Raw genomic sequence first — 17073 nt, forward strand, 5'->3', positions numbered from 1 at the left:
TTTTTTTTTAACATGAATTCTTCATGTACAAAATCTAAATCTAAGTGGTAACACTATCAATCACAGGATTGATGTAAAAATTTAAATAATGCAAGGAAAGAACTTGTAGATGTGTGGCCTACAGATATTAATATAGTACCACTACCACCATATGGGCTGAGTTAAGAGAACCAGGAGAGCTGAAGATTATGGAAATGACGGAAGAGTTTCAGAAAAGATGGAAATGTGTACTTTTCTTCCTCCCATACCGTGATCTTACCTGGATACCTCAGGAGGTTCCTAACTGGTCCTCCAGCTCTGCTAAAATCCATTCTCCACAGTACACTCAGAACGGCCTCAAAGTTCTCATCCTGTGTACGACTTTCTCACTGCTTCCCATCACACTTAGAATTCATCTTGATTCCTGACCCTGATCTCTAAGATGTAAGCCCTGCTTTCCTCCTCAACCTCATCTCCTGCCATGTTTCCTTGGGCAGCTTGCTCCATACATTCTGATGTGTGTATTCTATAAATATCCAAATGTGTTTCTGCCTCAGGACCTTTACACTTATAACTGTTTTCTTTCCCTAGATCTTGGCATAACTGACTTTGTCCTATCAGATTTTGGCCTTAAATGTTACAGCCTTAATGAGATCTTCCCCTAATCACCCGGTGGTTTTAAGTAGCCTTTCCCTCCAAATCTGTATCACGTTTTCTTCAGAGCCCTCTTGACTGTTTTACTGTTGTTTATGTTTTGGTCTGTTTCTCTCATTAAATGTAAGCTTTACGCAGTAGATACCTGGTCTTTCTTATTTATGGCATGGAATATATGTACAATAAATGTTGCCCTTTGAATTATCAATTAAGGACTCCTTGGAGATCTTCAGGGGGTCAGTTTGAATAGTGATGAGGTGGAAATCAGATTTTCAGAGATTTGATAGTAAATGGGTTTTTGGAATGTGGAGGTACCCAGGGTAACATGGGTTTATTTCAAGAAAGAGATAAGGAACTTCAAGAATCCATTGAAATGTTTATAAAATGCAAATTCCTGGCCTTCACCAATCCCCTGAATCCTAGGGAGTGGGATCCAGGAATCAGTATTTTAAGCAAGCATCTCCAGATGAGTTTTATGCATAGTGTATTATGAACATAAACTCTTATCTGTCTAGAGTTTTCTATGCATGTAGAAGCATATTCCTTCCAGTCAGTACTTTGTGTTGTAACCAATTCCCACCCCCTAGCCCCCGCAAGACACACTCCAAATCATTACATTTGGAGACATTTGGGGAACACCCTGGAGAAGAAAGAATGTTAAATCTTCCTTTAAACATGCTAATAAAAGACTTACTTCCTGGTAAGAAAGTTCTTATTTATGGAGTTAACAAACCAGACATCTATATATTGTCTCCCTAGAAAATGTCATGTAAGCTTTGTAACTCTCTGAGCATAAAATGGGGATGTTTCATGACTAAAACAACTCCTGTGTAATGGTGTAAACACACACATTGTCTAGGCAGGGTCTGTCCTGGAGAAAGAAAGCGCCTGGGGACCTGTGTTGGAAGTCTCAGCCCCTCAGCTTTACTTCTGAATTGAGATTACTTGCTTTCTTGAAAGTTGTACTAAAGTTTGGTACTCTGAGTCATGTGAGTCTGAAATGGTCATCTGTGTGATATCTTGATAAAGGTTATCTCTTATTTTCTGGTGTTTGAAGTTTAGATTGCTGGCTTTGTTTTTGCTTCACAATTTAGAATATTAAGTAGGAATTCCATATCAAAGTGTGTAGTATACTGTTGTCATTTAATGTTACCTGAATGAAAGAATGGTGTACCCCATTTTCTCAAAGAAAATATATTCCATTATTCATGATTTATACTGTTTACTTTTTCCCCTTCCAAGTAAAAATAACTTTATTGATTTTCTTTTTTTCAAAATGATGTGTGAAATTTTTATAATAAAAAAGTAAAACTCATTTCATAAATCCTGTAAGATATTCAGAGATAAAACACTTGGTTTTTCAGAAATGTCACATATATGAAATTATGTGTATGCACATATATGAAATGATGTATACACACATATATAGTTCTTTACATATTCATATATATATTCACACAATTCTACATAAATATTTTTCATGTTCCTTTATGCTGCTCTATAGTTATTTTCCTCTAACATATGAGATAGGCCACATTCTAAGGAAGAAATATATTCCTGTGTCATTTTTAATAACTGTATACTATGTCACTTTATGAATATTTTGTACTTATTTAATCACTGCTAGATTAGTGAGTAGGCTCCTCAAATTTTTTGGTATTATGATTAGCACTGCTAAGCAGAAACTTCTAAGAAAATTGTTAGTTCTTATGACTCAGTTGAGAGTACTACATTTTATTACTGCAAATTAAAGAGGCCTTTGTAGTGGAAACATTGAAATATGCCAATGCCATTTTACTAAGCATTCTATATGTATTTTATATATTTTTAGAGAAAACTGTTTGGACGAACGGAGGCAAGATGGCGCAGTTCCGGGTTCTTCACCGTCAACTTTCCCGCGTCCGGGAAAGACACGGGTCGACTGCCCAGGCGCAACCCGACCTCCGACGGAGAAGAACCGGAACCCCGCCTAGCCACGCCTACCGACCCGCCCCCCGACCCGCCTATGTCCCACCTGCTGCCCTCCCACTTCCGGGCCCAGGACATAAAAGCCGCTCCCCGCGGGCGCGCGGTGCAAACTTCCTCGGCCCGTCCTCCTGCGCGGGACCCAGGAACCTCGCCGGAGAGCGCCGGAGCGAACTTCCTCGGCCCCTCCTCGTGCGCGGGACCCGGGAACCTCGCCCGAGAACGCCGGAGCGACTTCGTCGGCCTCCACCGCCGGAGACCTGTGAACCTCACTCCCTCTTTCACATTGGCTTGTAAATAAAGATTTTTTGCCTTGCCTACTTGCCTTTTCTCTGGCATTTGCTCTGGGGGTCGCATTAAAGCAAATCAAAAAGTACAGTTAAATGATTAAAAGCCCCAACTGTGGGGTTTAGTGGCCTGAGTTCATGTTGCAGTTCTGCCATTTATGACTGTGTTACTTTGGCCAGGCCACCTTTAGCCTTGGTCTCCTCAATTTAATATAAAGTGATAGTAATATTACCCTACTTCATAAGGATGTTTTGTGGATTAGATGAAATAGTGCACAGTGCCTGAGTCATACTCCAAAAGTTAGCTGTTACTCTAAAAGGTAGCTGTCAAGATTACTAATATTAACATTTACTTGTTTACCTTGTTTAGAATTGTATTCCCATTGGAGAGCAGCTTCAGTTTGGTGTTGGGCAATTCTGGATACAAGCATATGGACTACAATCCTCATCTACCTTAGGAGCCTTAGACGAGTCATCCACACGGTTCCCTTTGGGAACTGGATTGACATCTGGAAACGTGACTGAAAACTTACAAGCTTACATTGATAAAAGTACACAGGCATCTAGTGAAGAGAATTCTGCAAAGCTTGATGAGTATAAAATTGTGCCACAAAACCATTCCCTTCTTGAAAATGATCTTAAAAATGCAATGTCCTGTTTCTTACCAAAGAAAGCAAATGACAACTCAAATATACTTAACTCTGAGTTGCTGCCGTGTCTCCAGAATTTATATAATCAAGTTAGCTATCTCCATGTGGGACATAAGGATAAGTGGCAGGAAAACATCATCAAGCCTGATGAAGCCATTCTTGGTGTTGGGTAAGTATTGTTTTAACACGGATGTAATTTTGATTTGGTAGATAGGAGAATTAGATGAAGAGAAAGAGAAGCAGATTTGTCTCAATGAGTACTGCCTAAAACCTGTTTCAATAGAAAATTCTAGCAGCTTTTTTTTTTACAACTTACAATTAATATACTTGTAGGGAATAACTATTCTACAGAGAATAGATTGTTTTGAAAGAAGTGCCTGTAACTGGAGGTGGTGTCCATTTTGTCAGGCATTTTGTGAGTTACAAGCTTAGCTAATGGTTGAAGTTGAAAGTGATTCATATGAATGGAGAGCAACTGTGGGAACCATAATATGTGTATTTTTTTCCTGATTGTACCAAATGAGCCATCACAACAGATTTTCTTTGTAAATCACATTTGACGTAGGCTAATTTTGAAGTCATCAAAAAATGTATTAACGTTGGAATTACTTATAGCATATAGGCCCTCATATGCTGGTCTCATAATTCCAAGTTTGTGACAGTCTTGATTTGATTAAGGAATGGCTGAGTATTTAGTATGTTCCCATTCTTTACATAGATATAGCGTGCTGAAATACTGCACTAGGCTAGAATTCAGGACTCCAGAGACCTGGCTTAACTATTTTGCCTTACTGATTAAATCTTTTAATGTTTTTTTTCAATGTGTAAAGTTATATATTTGTATTGGTTGAGATTTGTTTAAGATTTTCAACAGTGTTAAAATTTTAGGAATTTAATTTATTTAAATGAAGGTGGGTCTTAAGATATAGAAAGATAACATTAGTGTTCAATAATTGGCAGTCTACATCAATGATAATTACTTGTTATATGAAATGGCATAGTCTTCAATTGTTGATAGTCTGTATCAATGATAACTGGTTATGTGTAATGGCAAAAAATCGAAAGACTATATAGTATACAGGGATTCAAAAACTGCTTGGGACACTTCTGGGTCCAGCTGAGATAGAACATTGCCATTCCTCTCAGATCCTCATTTTACAAATAAAAATCCTTGGACGTAACACAACAAAGAAACATACAAGGACTGTGAAAGGTAGAAAGAAGTCAGACTGCTTAGGGACTGTGGGATTTGAGGAGCAATGCAATGTTGAGGTTTTTTGCCTCCCATATATCTTGTATGGGGTGCCAGAGAAGTCTGCAACCTGGGACAACCAATGGGAACAAAAATAAGAGCTTCAAGAAAAGCCTATTCCTTCTAACCAAAGGACCAGGAAAAGGGAGTCCTAACAAAACAAAACCTTTCAATAGTACTTGTCCTACTCCAGTCAAACACCAATGAAAATACTGCCCTCCTGCCTGCCCTGTTGAATGAGGCAGTTGTACTCTGGTTTCTCTACTGCGGTGGTATCAGCAAGCTAAATGGTGAGCTGTTCTTCCATCTTTTAGTCAGAGGAAGTGGGCAGCATTCCAATTCTGTTACTGGGTGTTATCAACAGAACTGAGTAGAAGCTGAACTTCCAGCCCCTGCTCAGCTGAAACAAGCAGTACTTCAGTTCTAGCAGGGTGATATCACATGCTTATTGGTCATGAATCTGTCTTCTTTTGTGAAGTAGCTGTTCAAATCTGTTGCCCAGATGTTTATCTTCTTGTTATTAAGTTGTAGATTTTTTTTTAACACTTTAGATTTTGGATATTTTCTCCCAGTCATTGGTTTGCCTTTCTGTTTTCTTAATAAAATCATTCTAAGAGCAGAAGTTTTACATTTTTGTCAGTTCCTAGTTTTAATATTGTACCATAGCTATGTAAAGATGTAACCATTGAGATCATTGGTGAAGGGTACAGGATAACTCTCCATAGTATCTTTGCAACTTTTTGTGAATCTATAACTTTGTATTTCAGTTTTTTTAATTTAATAATTTTTAACCTGCTTGGCAATTTCTAGAGTGGTAGTTCTCAAATGTTTTCATCTCAGGATCTATAATCTCAAAAATGAAGAACTCAAAGAATATCTGTTTATATAGACTATATTAAAATTTGTATTTATTTTTAAATAGTAATTACTTGCATATAAATAGAAACAATAGTTTTTATTAAAAACAATCTTGTTTTCAAAAAATCAGTGAAAAGAATGACATTGTTTTAGATTTACACAAATCTGTATTAACTTGCTCATGTCTGCTTCTGCATTATAGTACTTATAGTCTAATATAGCATAAAAGCACAATATAACTACTCAAAACAAACTGAATTGATCTCTTAAAAAGCAAATATTTATACCCTAAACCTAGTACCTTAGGAAATTCTAGAAAACACAAAAATATACTATCACACATTCGATTAATCGCTATATCAATAACAGATTGTTTAGCCTCTGGAAAATATCACTGTGCATTCATGAGAGAATGAGGCTGAAAAAGGCATGTATTACCTCCGTGTTACTAAAGGTTCCTCCTGGAACCTTTAAAAGGATCCTATAGTGTTCTATGAACCATACTCTAAGAATCACTGCCCTAGAGTGCAACATGAGTTTTAGAAACTGGTGTGCTTTTTTTTTTAATCTTTAATTTGCCCATTCTAGTTAAATTCTTCCTCAGTTTCATAGTTAAATTCTTCTAGTTAAATTCTTCCTCAGTTTCATATTAGGTTAGCAAAGAACTTTCTAGTACTTAGACTTTCTAGAACTTTCTAGTACTTTAGTAAGGTTTGTATGAAAGAAAGAAGACAAAACTATTTAAATTGTAGGGTTGTTTGGGGAAGTACTTGGAAAATATACATGTTGACCTTAAAATAAATTCAGCAAGATCAGTTTTGATTTGGAGCTCCATATCAGAAAGACCCTTTCTAAGGACTTGGTCTTTAAGGAATCATCTTCACTTTTATATTCCCATTTCAATTGTATATTTAGTAAATGTTTAAAGAAATAAGTATGTGTTCATGACTGCGGTCATCTGTTGTGGATGTATATTAGAACCTGAAAATACCCTGCAAGAAGACAGCACAGTTTATAGAGACAAATTTCAGCAATATATGTTGGCTGCTTGTTGTATAGTTCAGTTGTTTTGTTAAAATATTAAAGAAAATTGATATATTTTTAAAATATGTATTTCCAGAATGGAAGAGCAGCCTGTTTGCTCCTATTTGGAAAATATTCTTTCTAAAAATATGGAACTGATAGAAAAGAAACTTATAGACTACATTGATGAGCGAATATATAAACTCCAGGAGCACATTGATGATAAGATTGCTTTGTGAATGGATGTGCTGCAAAATCCTAACTCCCTGCCCACTGGGCTACCTCTAAGACATTATGACTCTGGAGAAAGACTTTCAAATGGAGAAAGATAAGCTCTCAACATAAACAGTGTACTGCAGATGTTTATTACCTATTTATTACAAACCCAAAACCCAAAAATATTTATAAAAAGCAAGGATTTAATGTGCTTTTAAGGATCATCATCTTTCTTACTGAAGTGACCTCAGTGTTCATTATTACTACACTTGTACTGTATACTAAGGGTTAACACGATAACAGTCTTAAATTATTTTTGCTAGTAATATTTTTCATGAATAAGTGTATATATACTTCTGTGTTGTATGTTCTAAATGTTTAAGGATTTCTAATATAATTCATTAGTATATGTAATATATGTTTGATTGAAGTACTATTTTAATTTATATGAAGACCTTATTTTATAGTTTCAGGGATATAAAAGGAATGCTTAGAGTATTTGATTGTTTTTTCTAATTGACTGTTCTTGGAGAACCGGGTAGTTAACCTGAAACCTTTATTTTAGATCACTAACTTAAATTTTATACTGTTTATTTCAGGTAAAAAACTAGATGTGATATTTGGCATGTGTAAAATCAGTTCACATTGGGGCCATTAATTTTACATTCTGTCACATTGTAACAGTAGATAAGAAAGCGAATATCAGAACTGGTCTATTCCTTGTTAGGATTATTATTTTGGATTTAGTGTATGATGTAAAACGGGAGAATTTATCTCATTTTATCTCAGTAAACCCAGAAAGTGTAAGGAAGTCTGTTTTGTTTGTTGTTGGGTTTTTTTAAACATTTTTTGAGCTGATATAGATTCTTCTTTCCAAACCCTTTCCTGATACATTTAAAGTGTGAAATGCTGAGGTTCCCCACTGAAGGATTAAGGTATATAAATCAAGGAGATTGCAGTTATCTCTGGCAGACTTAATTTTCAGAGATTGTAACTGTTGTGTGTGTGTGTTGAAGAGTGATATATTTGCATCCTAAAAATAAATGCATCTTCCCTGGAAACTACATCTGAAATAAATAGAAATATTGTCTTTTTACTAATATTTGTTAAGTTTTTTGGTTTTTTAGATTCAGGGGGTACATATGCAGGTTTGTTATGTGGGTGTGTTACATGATACTGAGACTGGCTTCTAGTGATCCCATCACCCAAGTAGTGAACATAGGACCTGATAGGTAGTTTTTCAACCCTCCCCCCCTCCCATCCTCCCCCTTTTGGAATCCTGAGTGTTTATTCACATTTTTGTGAAGATGTTTGTTTTTGTGTAAAAGGATGTCTTACACTCCTTTAATATTTTGGTGAATTTACATGAGAACTAACTTATATAAGTTTGTTCATTTATGACTCGGACCTCAGAGACATGAGAACGTGTATGTTATTTTTATCAGACTCATCCTAATTTTTTTTTTTTTTTTTTTTTTTTGAGACTGAGTCTCGCTCTGTTGTCCAGGCTGGAATGCAGTAGCGCAATCTTGGCTCACTGCAGCCTCCGCCTCCTGGGTTCAAGCAATTCTCCTGCCTCAGCCTCCCGAGTAGCTGGGACTACAGGCACATGCCACCACACCTGCCTAATTTTTTGTATTTTTAGTACAGATGTGGTTTTCACTGTGTTAGGATAGCATCCTAATTCTTTTTTATAACATACGTAGCCATGAGGAAGCATTTCCTTCAGCATTTGGGAGAAATGTGTCTTAGTTAAAGGCTGAATGAACTCTTTAGTGTCTGATAGTCGCAGTCTGTTTTTTGATTCACAAAATGCTCCAGTATAGTTATAACTAGAACACATAAGCTATATTTTATAAAATAATTAAATAGTCCTGTTTGTAGTACTAAAAATAATTCCAGTGAGTTTTAATTCCTGATCTTCAATTTCTTCATTTTTACAGGTTAATGAAGACCTAAATTATATTTTATTTATATTAGAAATTCATAGGTATTGATTTTCTTGTGTTATTATATAAGTGCTATATGTATTTATATGTGTATAATTGCTTTGCCAAAATTGTTAGTCCTAAGAAAATTCTGCCTGAATTTGCTCAACTAGGCAAAGTAAAGCACAGCACTTACAAAATCTCTATTCAGTCTTTTTCTCTTATAACTTTTCTCTATTTGTATGTGCTACACCCAGTAAGCCAAGTCTGGATGCTGGGAAGTTAGGGCTGACAAATGCACCTTCAAAAGTGTCAAGGTAACCACTGCAGTTTGAAATAGCTGAAAAGGATGTGTGGGTGATCAATACATTAAATCAAGATACAGTGTATGATTTTAATTTCTGCATTGCCTTCCCCTTGAGTGTGATTCCATCTTCCTCTTCCCTGTAAGTGGCATACTGAGGCTTTCACCACTAGATTTTCAGTCTACCTGATATAGGGCAGAGATTGAGTTTGCATGCTGCTGCCCTAGAACTCATCTTAAAGTATGACTGATAAGATCTGTCCCAGCTGTTGAGACTATAATTTGAGGCTCTTGTAAGGACACCCTATTCAACAAATGATGCTGGGATCATTGGCAAGCCACATGTAGAAGAATGAAACTGGATTCTTATCTCTCTATACAAAAATCAAGTGATCAACTCAAGATGGATCAAAAACTTAAGTCTAAGATTTGAAACCATAAAAACTCTAGAAGATAATATCGGAAAAACCCTTCTAGACATTAGCTTAGGCCAAGACTTCAACACCAAGAACCCAAAAGCAAATGTAACAAAAACAAAAATAAATAGATGGGACTTAATTAAACTAAAAAGGTGCTGCACAGCAAAAGAAATTATCAGGAGAGTAAACACACAACCCACAGAGTGGGAAAAAGTATTTGCAAACTATGCATCCATGAAAGCACTAATATCCAGAATCTACAAGGAACTGAAACAAAAGAAAAAAAAAAAAAACATAATCCCATCAAAAAGTGGGCTAAGGACATGAATAGACAGTTCTCAAAAAAAGATATACAAATGGCCAACAAACATGAAAAAATGCTCAAAATCACTACTTATCAGGAAAATGCAAATCAAAATCACAATGTGGTAACACTTTACTCCTACAAGAATGACCATAAAGAAAAATTGAAAAATAATCGATGTTGGCATGGATATGGTGAAAAGGGGAATACTTCTACCCTGTTGGTGGGCTGGAAAACAGTATAGAGATTCCTTAAATAATGGAAAGCAGATCCACCATTTGATCCAGCAATTCTACTACTGAGTATCTATCCAGAGGAAAAGAAGTCATATGAAAAAGACACTTGCACATGCGTGTTTACGGTACGCAATTCACAATTGCAAAAATATGGAACCAGCCCAAATGCCCTTCAGTCAACTAGTGGATAAAGAAAATGTGGTTTATTCATACTACTCACCCATAAAAAGGAACAAAATAATGGCATTGGCAGCAACCTGGATGGAGTTGGAGACCGTAATTCTTAGTGAAGTAACCCAGGAATGGAAAACCAAACATCTTATATCCTCACTTATAAGCGGGAGCTAAGCCATGAGGGCACCAAGGCATAAGAATGATACAGTGGAGTTTGGGGACTCAGGGAGAAGGGTGGGAGGGGTGTGAGGGATAAAAGACTACACACTGAGTACAGTGTACACTGCTTGGGTGATGGCTGCACCAAAATTTCAGAAATCACCACTAAAGAACTTACCCAACCAACGAAACACCACCTGTTCCCCAAAAACCTATTGAAAAAAGAAAAACTTTGTTAATAAAAAGATAAACTATGTGATGAAAGACTTTTGAGAAATTAGAAAATAATAAACGTTAAAGGAAAAAAAAACAGATTGGAGCTCTCCTCATGAACCCACTTGCGGAAGTCATTGGTCATAATGGAATGTAGGCGCTGTGAATGCAAAACCCTGTACATGTAGCCTGTGACCAACTGCCTGACAGCCTTAAATTTCAGAGATGAGGCCAGAGATTCCCAGCACGTACTCCGCAAACAGTCTGCTTTGTCAGAATCACCTGGGGGACTTGTTAAACATGAAGGTTCCACAGCCCTAACGCAGATCTAAGGAATCAGAGCAGAATGAGATGTGGTCCCTGAAGAGCCATTGCAGGAGATTCCAGGGTTATTATTAAACAGACTGAACACGGAGTCCCTGTTTTGGGCTCTGTGATGGTTAATATTGAGTGTCAACTTTATTGGACTAAAGTACGCAAAATATTGTTCCTGGACATGTCTTTGAGGGTGTTGCCAAAAGAGATTAATATTTGAGTCAGTGGACTGGGAGAAGCAGACCCACCCTCAATCTGAATGTGCACCATGTAATCAGCTGCCATAGCGTCCAGAATAAAAGCAGGCAGAGGAACTTGGAAGGACTAGACTGGCTGAGTCTTCCAGCCTACGTCTTTTTCCCGTGTGGGATGCTTTCTGTCCTTCAACATCAGACTCCAAGTTCTTCAGCTTTTGGACGCTTGGACCTTCGATACAGACTGAAATCTGAAGTCTGCACTACTGGCTTCCCTACATTTGAGGTTTTGGGACTCAGACTGGCTTTCTGGCTCCTCACCTAGCAGACCGCCTATTATGGGACTTCACATTGTGATTGTGTGAGTCAATTCTCCTAATGAACTCCCCTTTATGTATTCATCTATCCTATTCTGTCCCTTTAGAGAACCCTGACCAGTACAGGTGCTCTAACACACTCAACCTGTGCCTCCGCTTCCGCTGGGGAGATGCTTAGAAAGGCAAGTTCATGGACTCCCCCCACCAAACCAATGAATCAGATCTCTATGGTTAGGCCCCGAATCTGTGATTTAACAAGCTCTCTAGATGATTCTATGCACACATAAGTTAGAGAAACCCTGCTTCAATAAATGGATAAGTCTCAGAAGAGACAGACTCAAGATTCCAAAAACTCCAAGTAGGTGACTGTGCAACCTGTGTGTGCAGGAGATGCTCCTGAAAGTTGCTGTTTAAATGAGAACTGTGGGATCTAGAAGAGAAGTCGGAAAGCTCTTTGATTTGTTGAGGAGTCAGAAATCTTGAAACATGATGAAACCAAGTGATGATTCCAATTGAACAGTCATTTGACTGCAGACTTTTTCTAGCAGAGACCCATTGGTAAAGATTCCCTCAAAATCTTGTCCTCACTTTCACACCTTCTGCCTGGATCCAGCCTGTGGGCAGAACACACCTGTGACTGGAGAAGAGCCACAGCAGAAGAGTTAATTACTCACACTGGCGTCACAGTTTTCCAAACTGTGACACATCTGTCCTTGTAGAAACCTCTGAGACTAACAGCTGCCACCACCATCATTGTCAAACCTCACACCATTCATTATCCCTTCACTTTAGAAAAGAAGCAGCAGGCTCCGGGAGGTGAACTGCTTTATTAGTCTTGGTATCAATAGATGGTGAGGATGGACTTGAAATCCAGGACCCCTTTCCTTCTCCCTATTTCCATCTATCCTGTTCCCCATGCCCATGTAGAACCTTCTTATTTAGAATTGATTCTCTTTCACATTTGAAATCAATGGAAAGGTGAAGCAACTCTTCTGCCATAGCAGCCTCTCAAGGTAAAGCAAATGCTAGCATCTTCCCAGTTGTCCCATCCTTTTCCCATGTCCCTACTTCCTCATACTGAAAGACAGTCCCGTGCCTGAATTGAGCAAGGAAGCCTAGGATTTTAGTTTTCTGCCTATTCTGACATAATCTCTTCAAATCCCCTCAGAAGATATATGCTCAAGATGGGTTCCAGGAAAAAACACTAGGAAAAGAAACGCGAATTCTCCTTCCACCTTAGTCAGTTACTTGCTATGTAACTTTGGAGGAGTTATTTGACCTTACTTGACCTCAGTTTTCTCTTCTGTAACCACTGGTCTATGTTTAAAAGCACAGGCTCCCCAGCCAGATTGCACGAATTTCTTCCTAAAATCCCAATAAACATCTTCCAAGGGTGTTCCGTAACAGGCAGAAAAAAAAAAAAAAAAAAAAAAATCTAAGCTTATACTAGAGCTCTAAGCCCTGCATGTTTGTATCCTTGGCCATTTTTTTCCAAGTCCTCTCCTGCCATCTCCCCTTTCATGCATCTCCAGTCAAATGGCCTTTTTCTTGTTCCTTGAACACACCAAACTTATTTCATGTTCAGGGCATCAGTTCATTGTCTCTTCTCATTCGGGCGTGACTTTTCTGGTTATTGGTGTTATGGGCGATTTTTCATTGAATCGTGGACATTTTGACTGTTATGCTAGGAGACTCTAGGTCCTATTTAAATATTTTATTTTATTACGTAGTCACTGCCTAGGTTTAGCATGCAGGTCCTGGCTTACTTTTGTGGGATTAGATGCCAATGACAATTTAATTTTCAGAGGTTTTGTGGTGCTATTTTGGTCTACTTCATTTATCTGGTGCTACTGGGGCTTCTAGGTCCCCAAAAGTGCTGCCTGAGGGACAGAAGGAGGGCCCCCAAGCTGGAGTCCAGGGGGGTCTCTAGCACATGGGAACAGAGTGCTTTCTGGGCTAGGTCACTGAATGTGGTCAGATCCCCCTTTAGGGTCTGAGGAGGGGAGTCTCAGGACTAGCAAGGAAGATGAGCACTGCCCCTGCAGACCTATTGCCAGTGGGATTCGCAATCCACCCAACTTGCTACTGCTGCTGGGAAAGCCTGGGGTTGTCAGCAGGACTCACATTAAATCCGGGAGTGGAATAAGCTAGCTTGAGCATTGGAAAACACCAGGTGTGCCCACCTCCCCTGTTCTACTGCTGTGGAGCTTACCCAGGCCTGGGGTCCCTAGTAGTTTGCTTTCTTCTTTCCAATTTCATAGTTCTCCTTTGTTTGATTCGTGTTATTTCCAGGGATAATAAGTATGCTTAGCGGGGAGAAACATGTCCACACAGTCTTCCTTGAACCTGGTGTCTCTTCATTTAATTTTACTACGCTGGCTGGATATGAGTACCTTAAAATCATACAAACCTGACTAGAACAGATGCCCTGTTCGACTTTCATTTTTGTACTTCTTTTAACTATAAAGCATTAAAATCGTTCCATGTCAATGGAAGTGTGCTTGAATCCTAGTAAATGACTCTATATTATTTCACTGTGCAATGAAAATCTAAAGTCTAACCAGTCCTCTATCACTGAACTTTTAAATGTAAGATTATTTTACCCTTCCCATATTTCTTTTTTTTTTTTTTTTATTTGCTAAATTAAGATCTCAAACTTGCTTTTGATTAGCAGTCAAACTCCAAAAATTAATGGAAGGGAAATAAGACCTGAAAAGTTAAAAGACTTAGAATTAAGTGATTCAAAATAGTATTTATATTTCACAAGAGCGAAACTATACCTATGGAATAGAATTCAGAACTCCATGAAAGAGAGCTGGTGTCCAGAGAGCTGATGTCACACAGCCTGTGGCATGAAGGTTGGAGTAGGCCCATTCTACCAGCTCCGGCTGAACCTGAGCTTCCAAAAGTGAGCTGAGCTGTTCAACCTTGGATCTTAATTACTCCTAGCAGGGATAATTAGATCCCTCTTTCTCAGATTACAGGTTGGAGAAGTTCCAAATATCCCATGCCCTAAAGTTTTGGGGTTTTTTTCCTTAATTTTATTGTTACAATTCGCCTCTATCTAGCTCTGGATGGTTGAACTGTAGTAAGTATGCTTAGCTCTCAGAATGGTTATTCTTCTCTCCTGGCTCACTGTTCCCCAATTCCAGAGTGTTAGATTAAGCAAATTACTTATTCCAAACAAACTGCGTTTCCTGGGAGAATTGAGTATTTACTAAATAGGCAGAGGCAGGCCTATGGTCTACTAGGAAGACAGAATGAAGGACAGGGGCTCCTGGATAAGCTGGCTCCTGGTCTCTGCAGACCACCTCCCATCTCTGAGCCCTGGCAGGGGTTTGGCTGGAAGTGTCAGGAATCTCCTTAAAGCCTGAGATAACCCAGTTGTCGGTGGGAAAATTGAAAACTGTTTTTCCCAAAATACTTATCACTTACAAAATAGATTTTCATATTCTCACTATTGTTGGACAATACTTTTTGAACTAATTGTCTTAGCTTCATAAAATAATTTTAAACCTAATGTACAGTGAGGGGTGACTTCTGACCCTTGGAGTGAACGTATTTCAGGGCCCAGGTGATGAGGAGTGAAGCCATTAGCTCCAGGGCAGGCCTGTGGTCATTTCCAGCTGCACATCATGCCTGTGAGAGGGAAAGATTCTTCCCACTGTCTGTCATTATGATTTCCTTCCCTCTGGAGTTTGCATTTAAGTCCATTTTTATCCATAAATAAACCCTTTTGTCTACCCCTGGGCCAGCTTAGGATCCTAGGTGTCTCTGGAAAGATTTGCTTGCAGTTTACATGCATAAAGATCTGTGTTTGGGGTTCACTCTTCCTCTACTAACGGAAGGTTGCTTAGTGGCTGTGTGGGGAGGGAGGCCATGTTCTGCTTCCCTGCACTTTCTCCCTAGGCGTGACAAAGATGTTTGATCTCAGGACGAAGATCATGATCGGCATTGGAAGCAGCTTACTGGTTGCCACGATGGTGCTCCTAATTGTTGTGCTCTGTCTTTATGTCAAAGTAGCCAAGGCACTAAAGTGAGTCTTGTGAGGAAAAGTGAATCACACCTCCTCAAATGGGATACCTGGACTCCCTATTTGAGCAAGGTCATTCCTTGCTGCTGTGGCCATACCCCTGAGTGAGTGAGGTCAAGAAGAACAAGCAGTTTTGAAAAGGCAGAAATGGCAGCTGAGTGTAAAATATTTTTCCCTTCTGCCTAGGGTTTGTAGAATGTTCTCAGTTTAAGGCTGTGAGAGTCAGTGGTGCTTGGCTGTCACTGGACCTCAATGAGTTTACCGTCAGGTGTTTAATTCAGCACCTTGGCCAAACTTCCCTTTGTTCAGCACCGTGGCCAGTGCCTCCCTCTGTTCAGCACCTTGGCCAGTGCCACCCTGGGCACTGTGGGCTGAAGACTGCAGGGGAGGCTGCATGAGTGAGCCTCTGCCTTGTGCTCATGCGGAGGACGGGCTGGATTGATCTCCTCTTGCCTGAGTTGGGAGCTCTCAGAGTGTTCCTTCATTTCTGGTGGCTTTGAGGACAAAGAGGTGAACCTTTAGGACTCTGGGACAGCTGACGTATGTGAATATCCTGAGAAAAGAGAATGTAGGTTGAACAAAAGACAATTACAGTTTGGGGAGAAGACCCTTCAAGTACCAGAGAGGTTGGTTGTCAGACACAGTCCATTCTAAGGAGTTCACAGTGACACATCCCGGAGCCTGGGGCACAGCTGAATGCAGCACCTTCCCATCGTTCCTGCATCTCGGGGGCCTGCAGTGACCAGCTGGGTGACCTTGCTTGCAATTCACTTACCCTTACTTTTGTAACCTGAGTTTACATTTATAGCAATCGTAGGAGAGGAAGGGATTTAAGAGGAATTTGATACAGGGGAGAGAGCCTTAATGTAGGGTTGGTGTTCGTGTTTGATTGGCTTCAGCACTAAACTTCCCAGATACCCCCAACAGTTCTAACAAAAGGACTGAGAAGAAAAATTCTAAGCCTGTGATTTGTGTGTGTCTTTTCTTAAGAGCTGCAAAGGACCCTGATGCTGTGGCTGTAAAACATCACAACCCAGACAAGGTGTGTTGGGCCAAGAACAGCCAGGCCAAAGCCACCACCATGGAGTCATGTCCGTCTCTCCAATGCTGTGAAGGATGTAGAATGTATGGCAGTTTTGATGCCCTGCCACCTTGCTGTTGTGACATAAATGAGGGCCTCTGACTTGGGAAAGGTGGGCACAAAAATCTTCATGAGCAATATTTCTTTCTTAGTAGAACGTTTTATTATTCAAGTTCTAGAGTGTTTACATGCTATTATATAATGTACAGTGTTATTTTCTGTACTTTTGCATAAATATGCAATATTGGAAATAATCCTCTGCCTCCAGTATGTTTGTTAGTTATAAACATCGCTTATTTAAATATGTATATTACCCACTTTGGGATTTGGGGTCACTAGCTGGTAATATTACATTGCGGTAAAAGAAAGTTAGAAAATGAAAGTGTCCAGCACATCTCCCACCTTACAAGGAAAATGCACATTGATATTAGGACATTCCAATGTCAGTCCCAACTGATCTCCCCCAGCTGGAGTAGCTCTTTTGGCTCTCCTGAGAGCTTTGATCGCTGGCA

At 39.1% G+C, this 17073-nt stretch overlaps 1 protein-coding gene across 1 annotated transcript in view; it reads left to right on the forward strand.

The window, feature by feature from the left end:
* LOC104657536 (putative uncharacterized protein C10orf88-like) overlaps nt 1-16814 on the forward strand; it is a 17156-nt gene extending 342 nt beyond the window's left edge. The window contains exons 2-3 of the mRNA XM_030941094.1: nt 3256-3704; nt 16471-16814. Coding sequence (XP_030796954.1) covers nt 3256-3704; nt 16471-16663 — 642 coding nt within the window. The 3' untranslated portion in view covers nt 16664-16814. The remainder of the gene's footprint in view (nt 1-3255; nt 3705-16470) is intronic.
* Nucleotides 16815-17073: the final 259 nt, after the last annotated feature.

This window comes from Rhinopithecus roxellana, chromosome 11 (genome assembly GCF_007565055.1).
Source record: "Rhinopithecus roxellana isolate Shanxi Qingling chromosome 11, ASM756505v1, whole genome shotgun sequence".
NCBI classification, from domain to species: Eukaryota; Metazoa; Chordata; class Mammalia; order Primates; family Cercopithecidae; genus Rhinopithecus; species Rhinopithecus roxellana.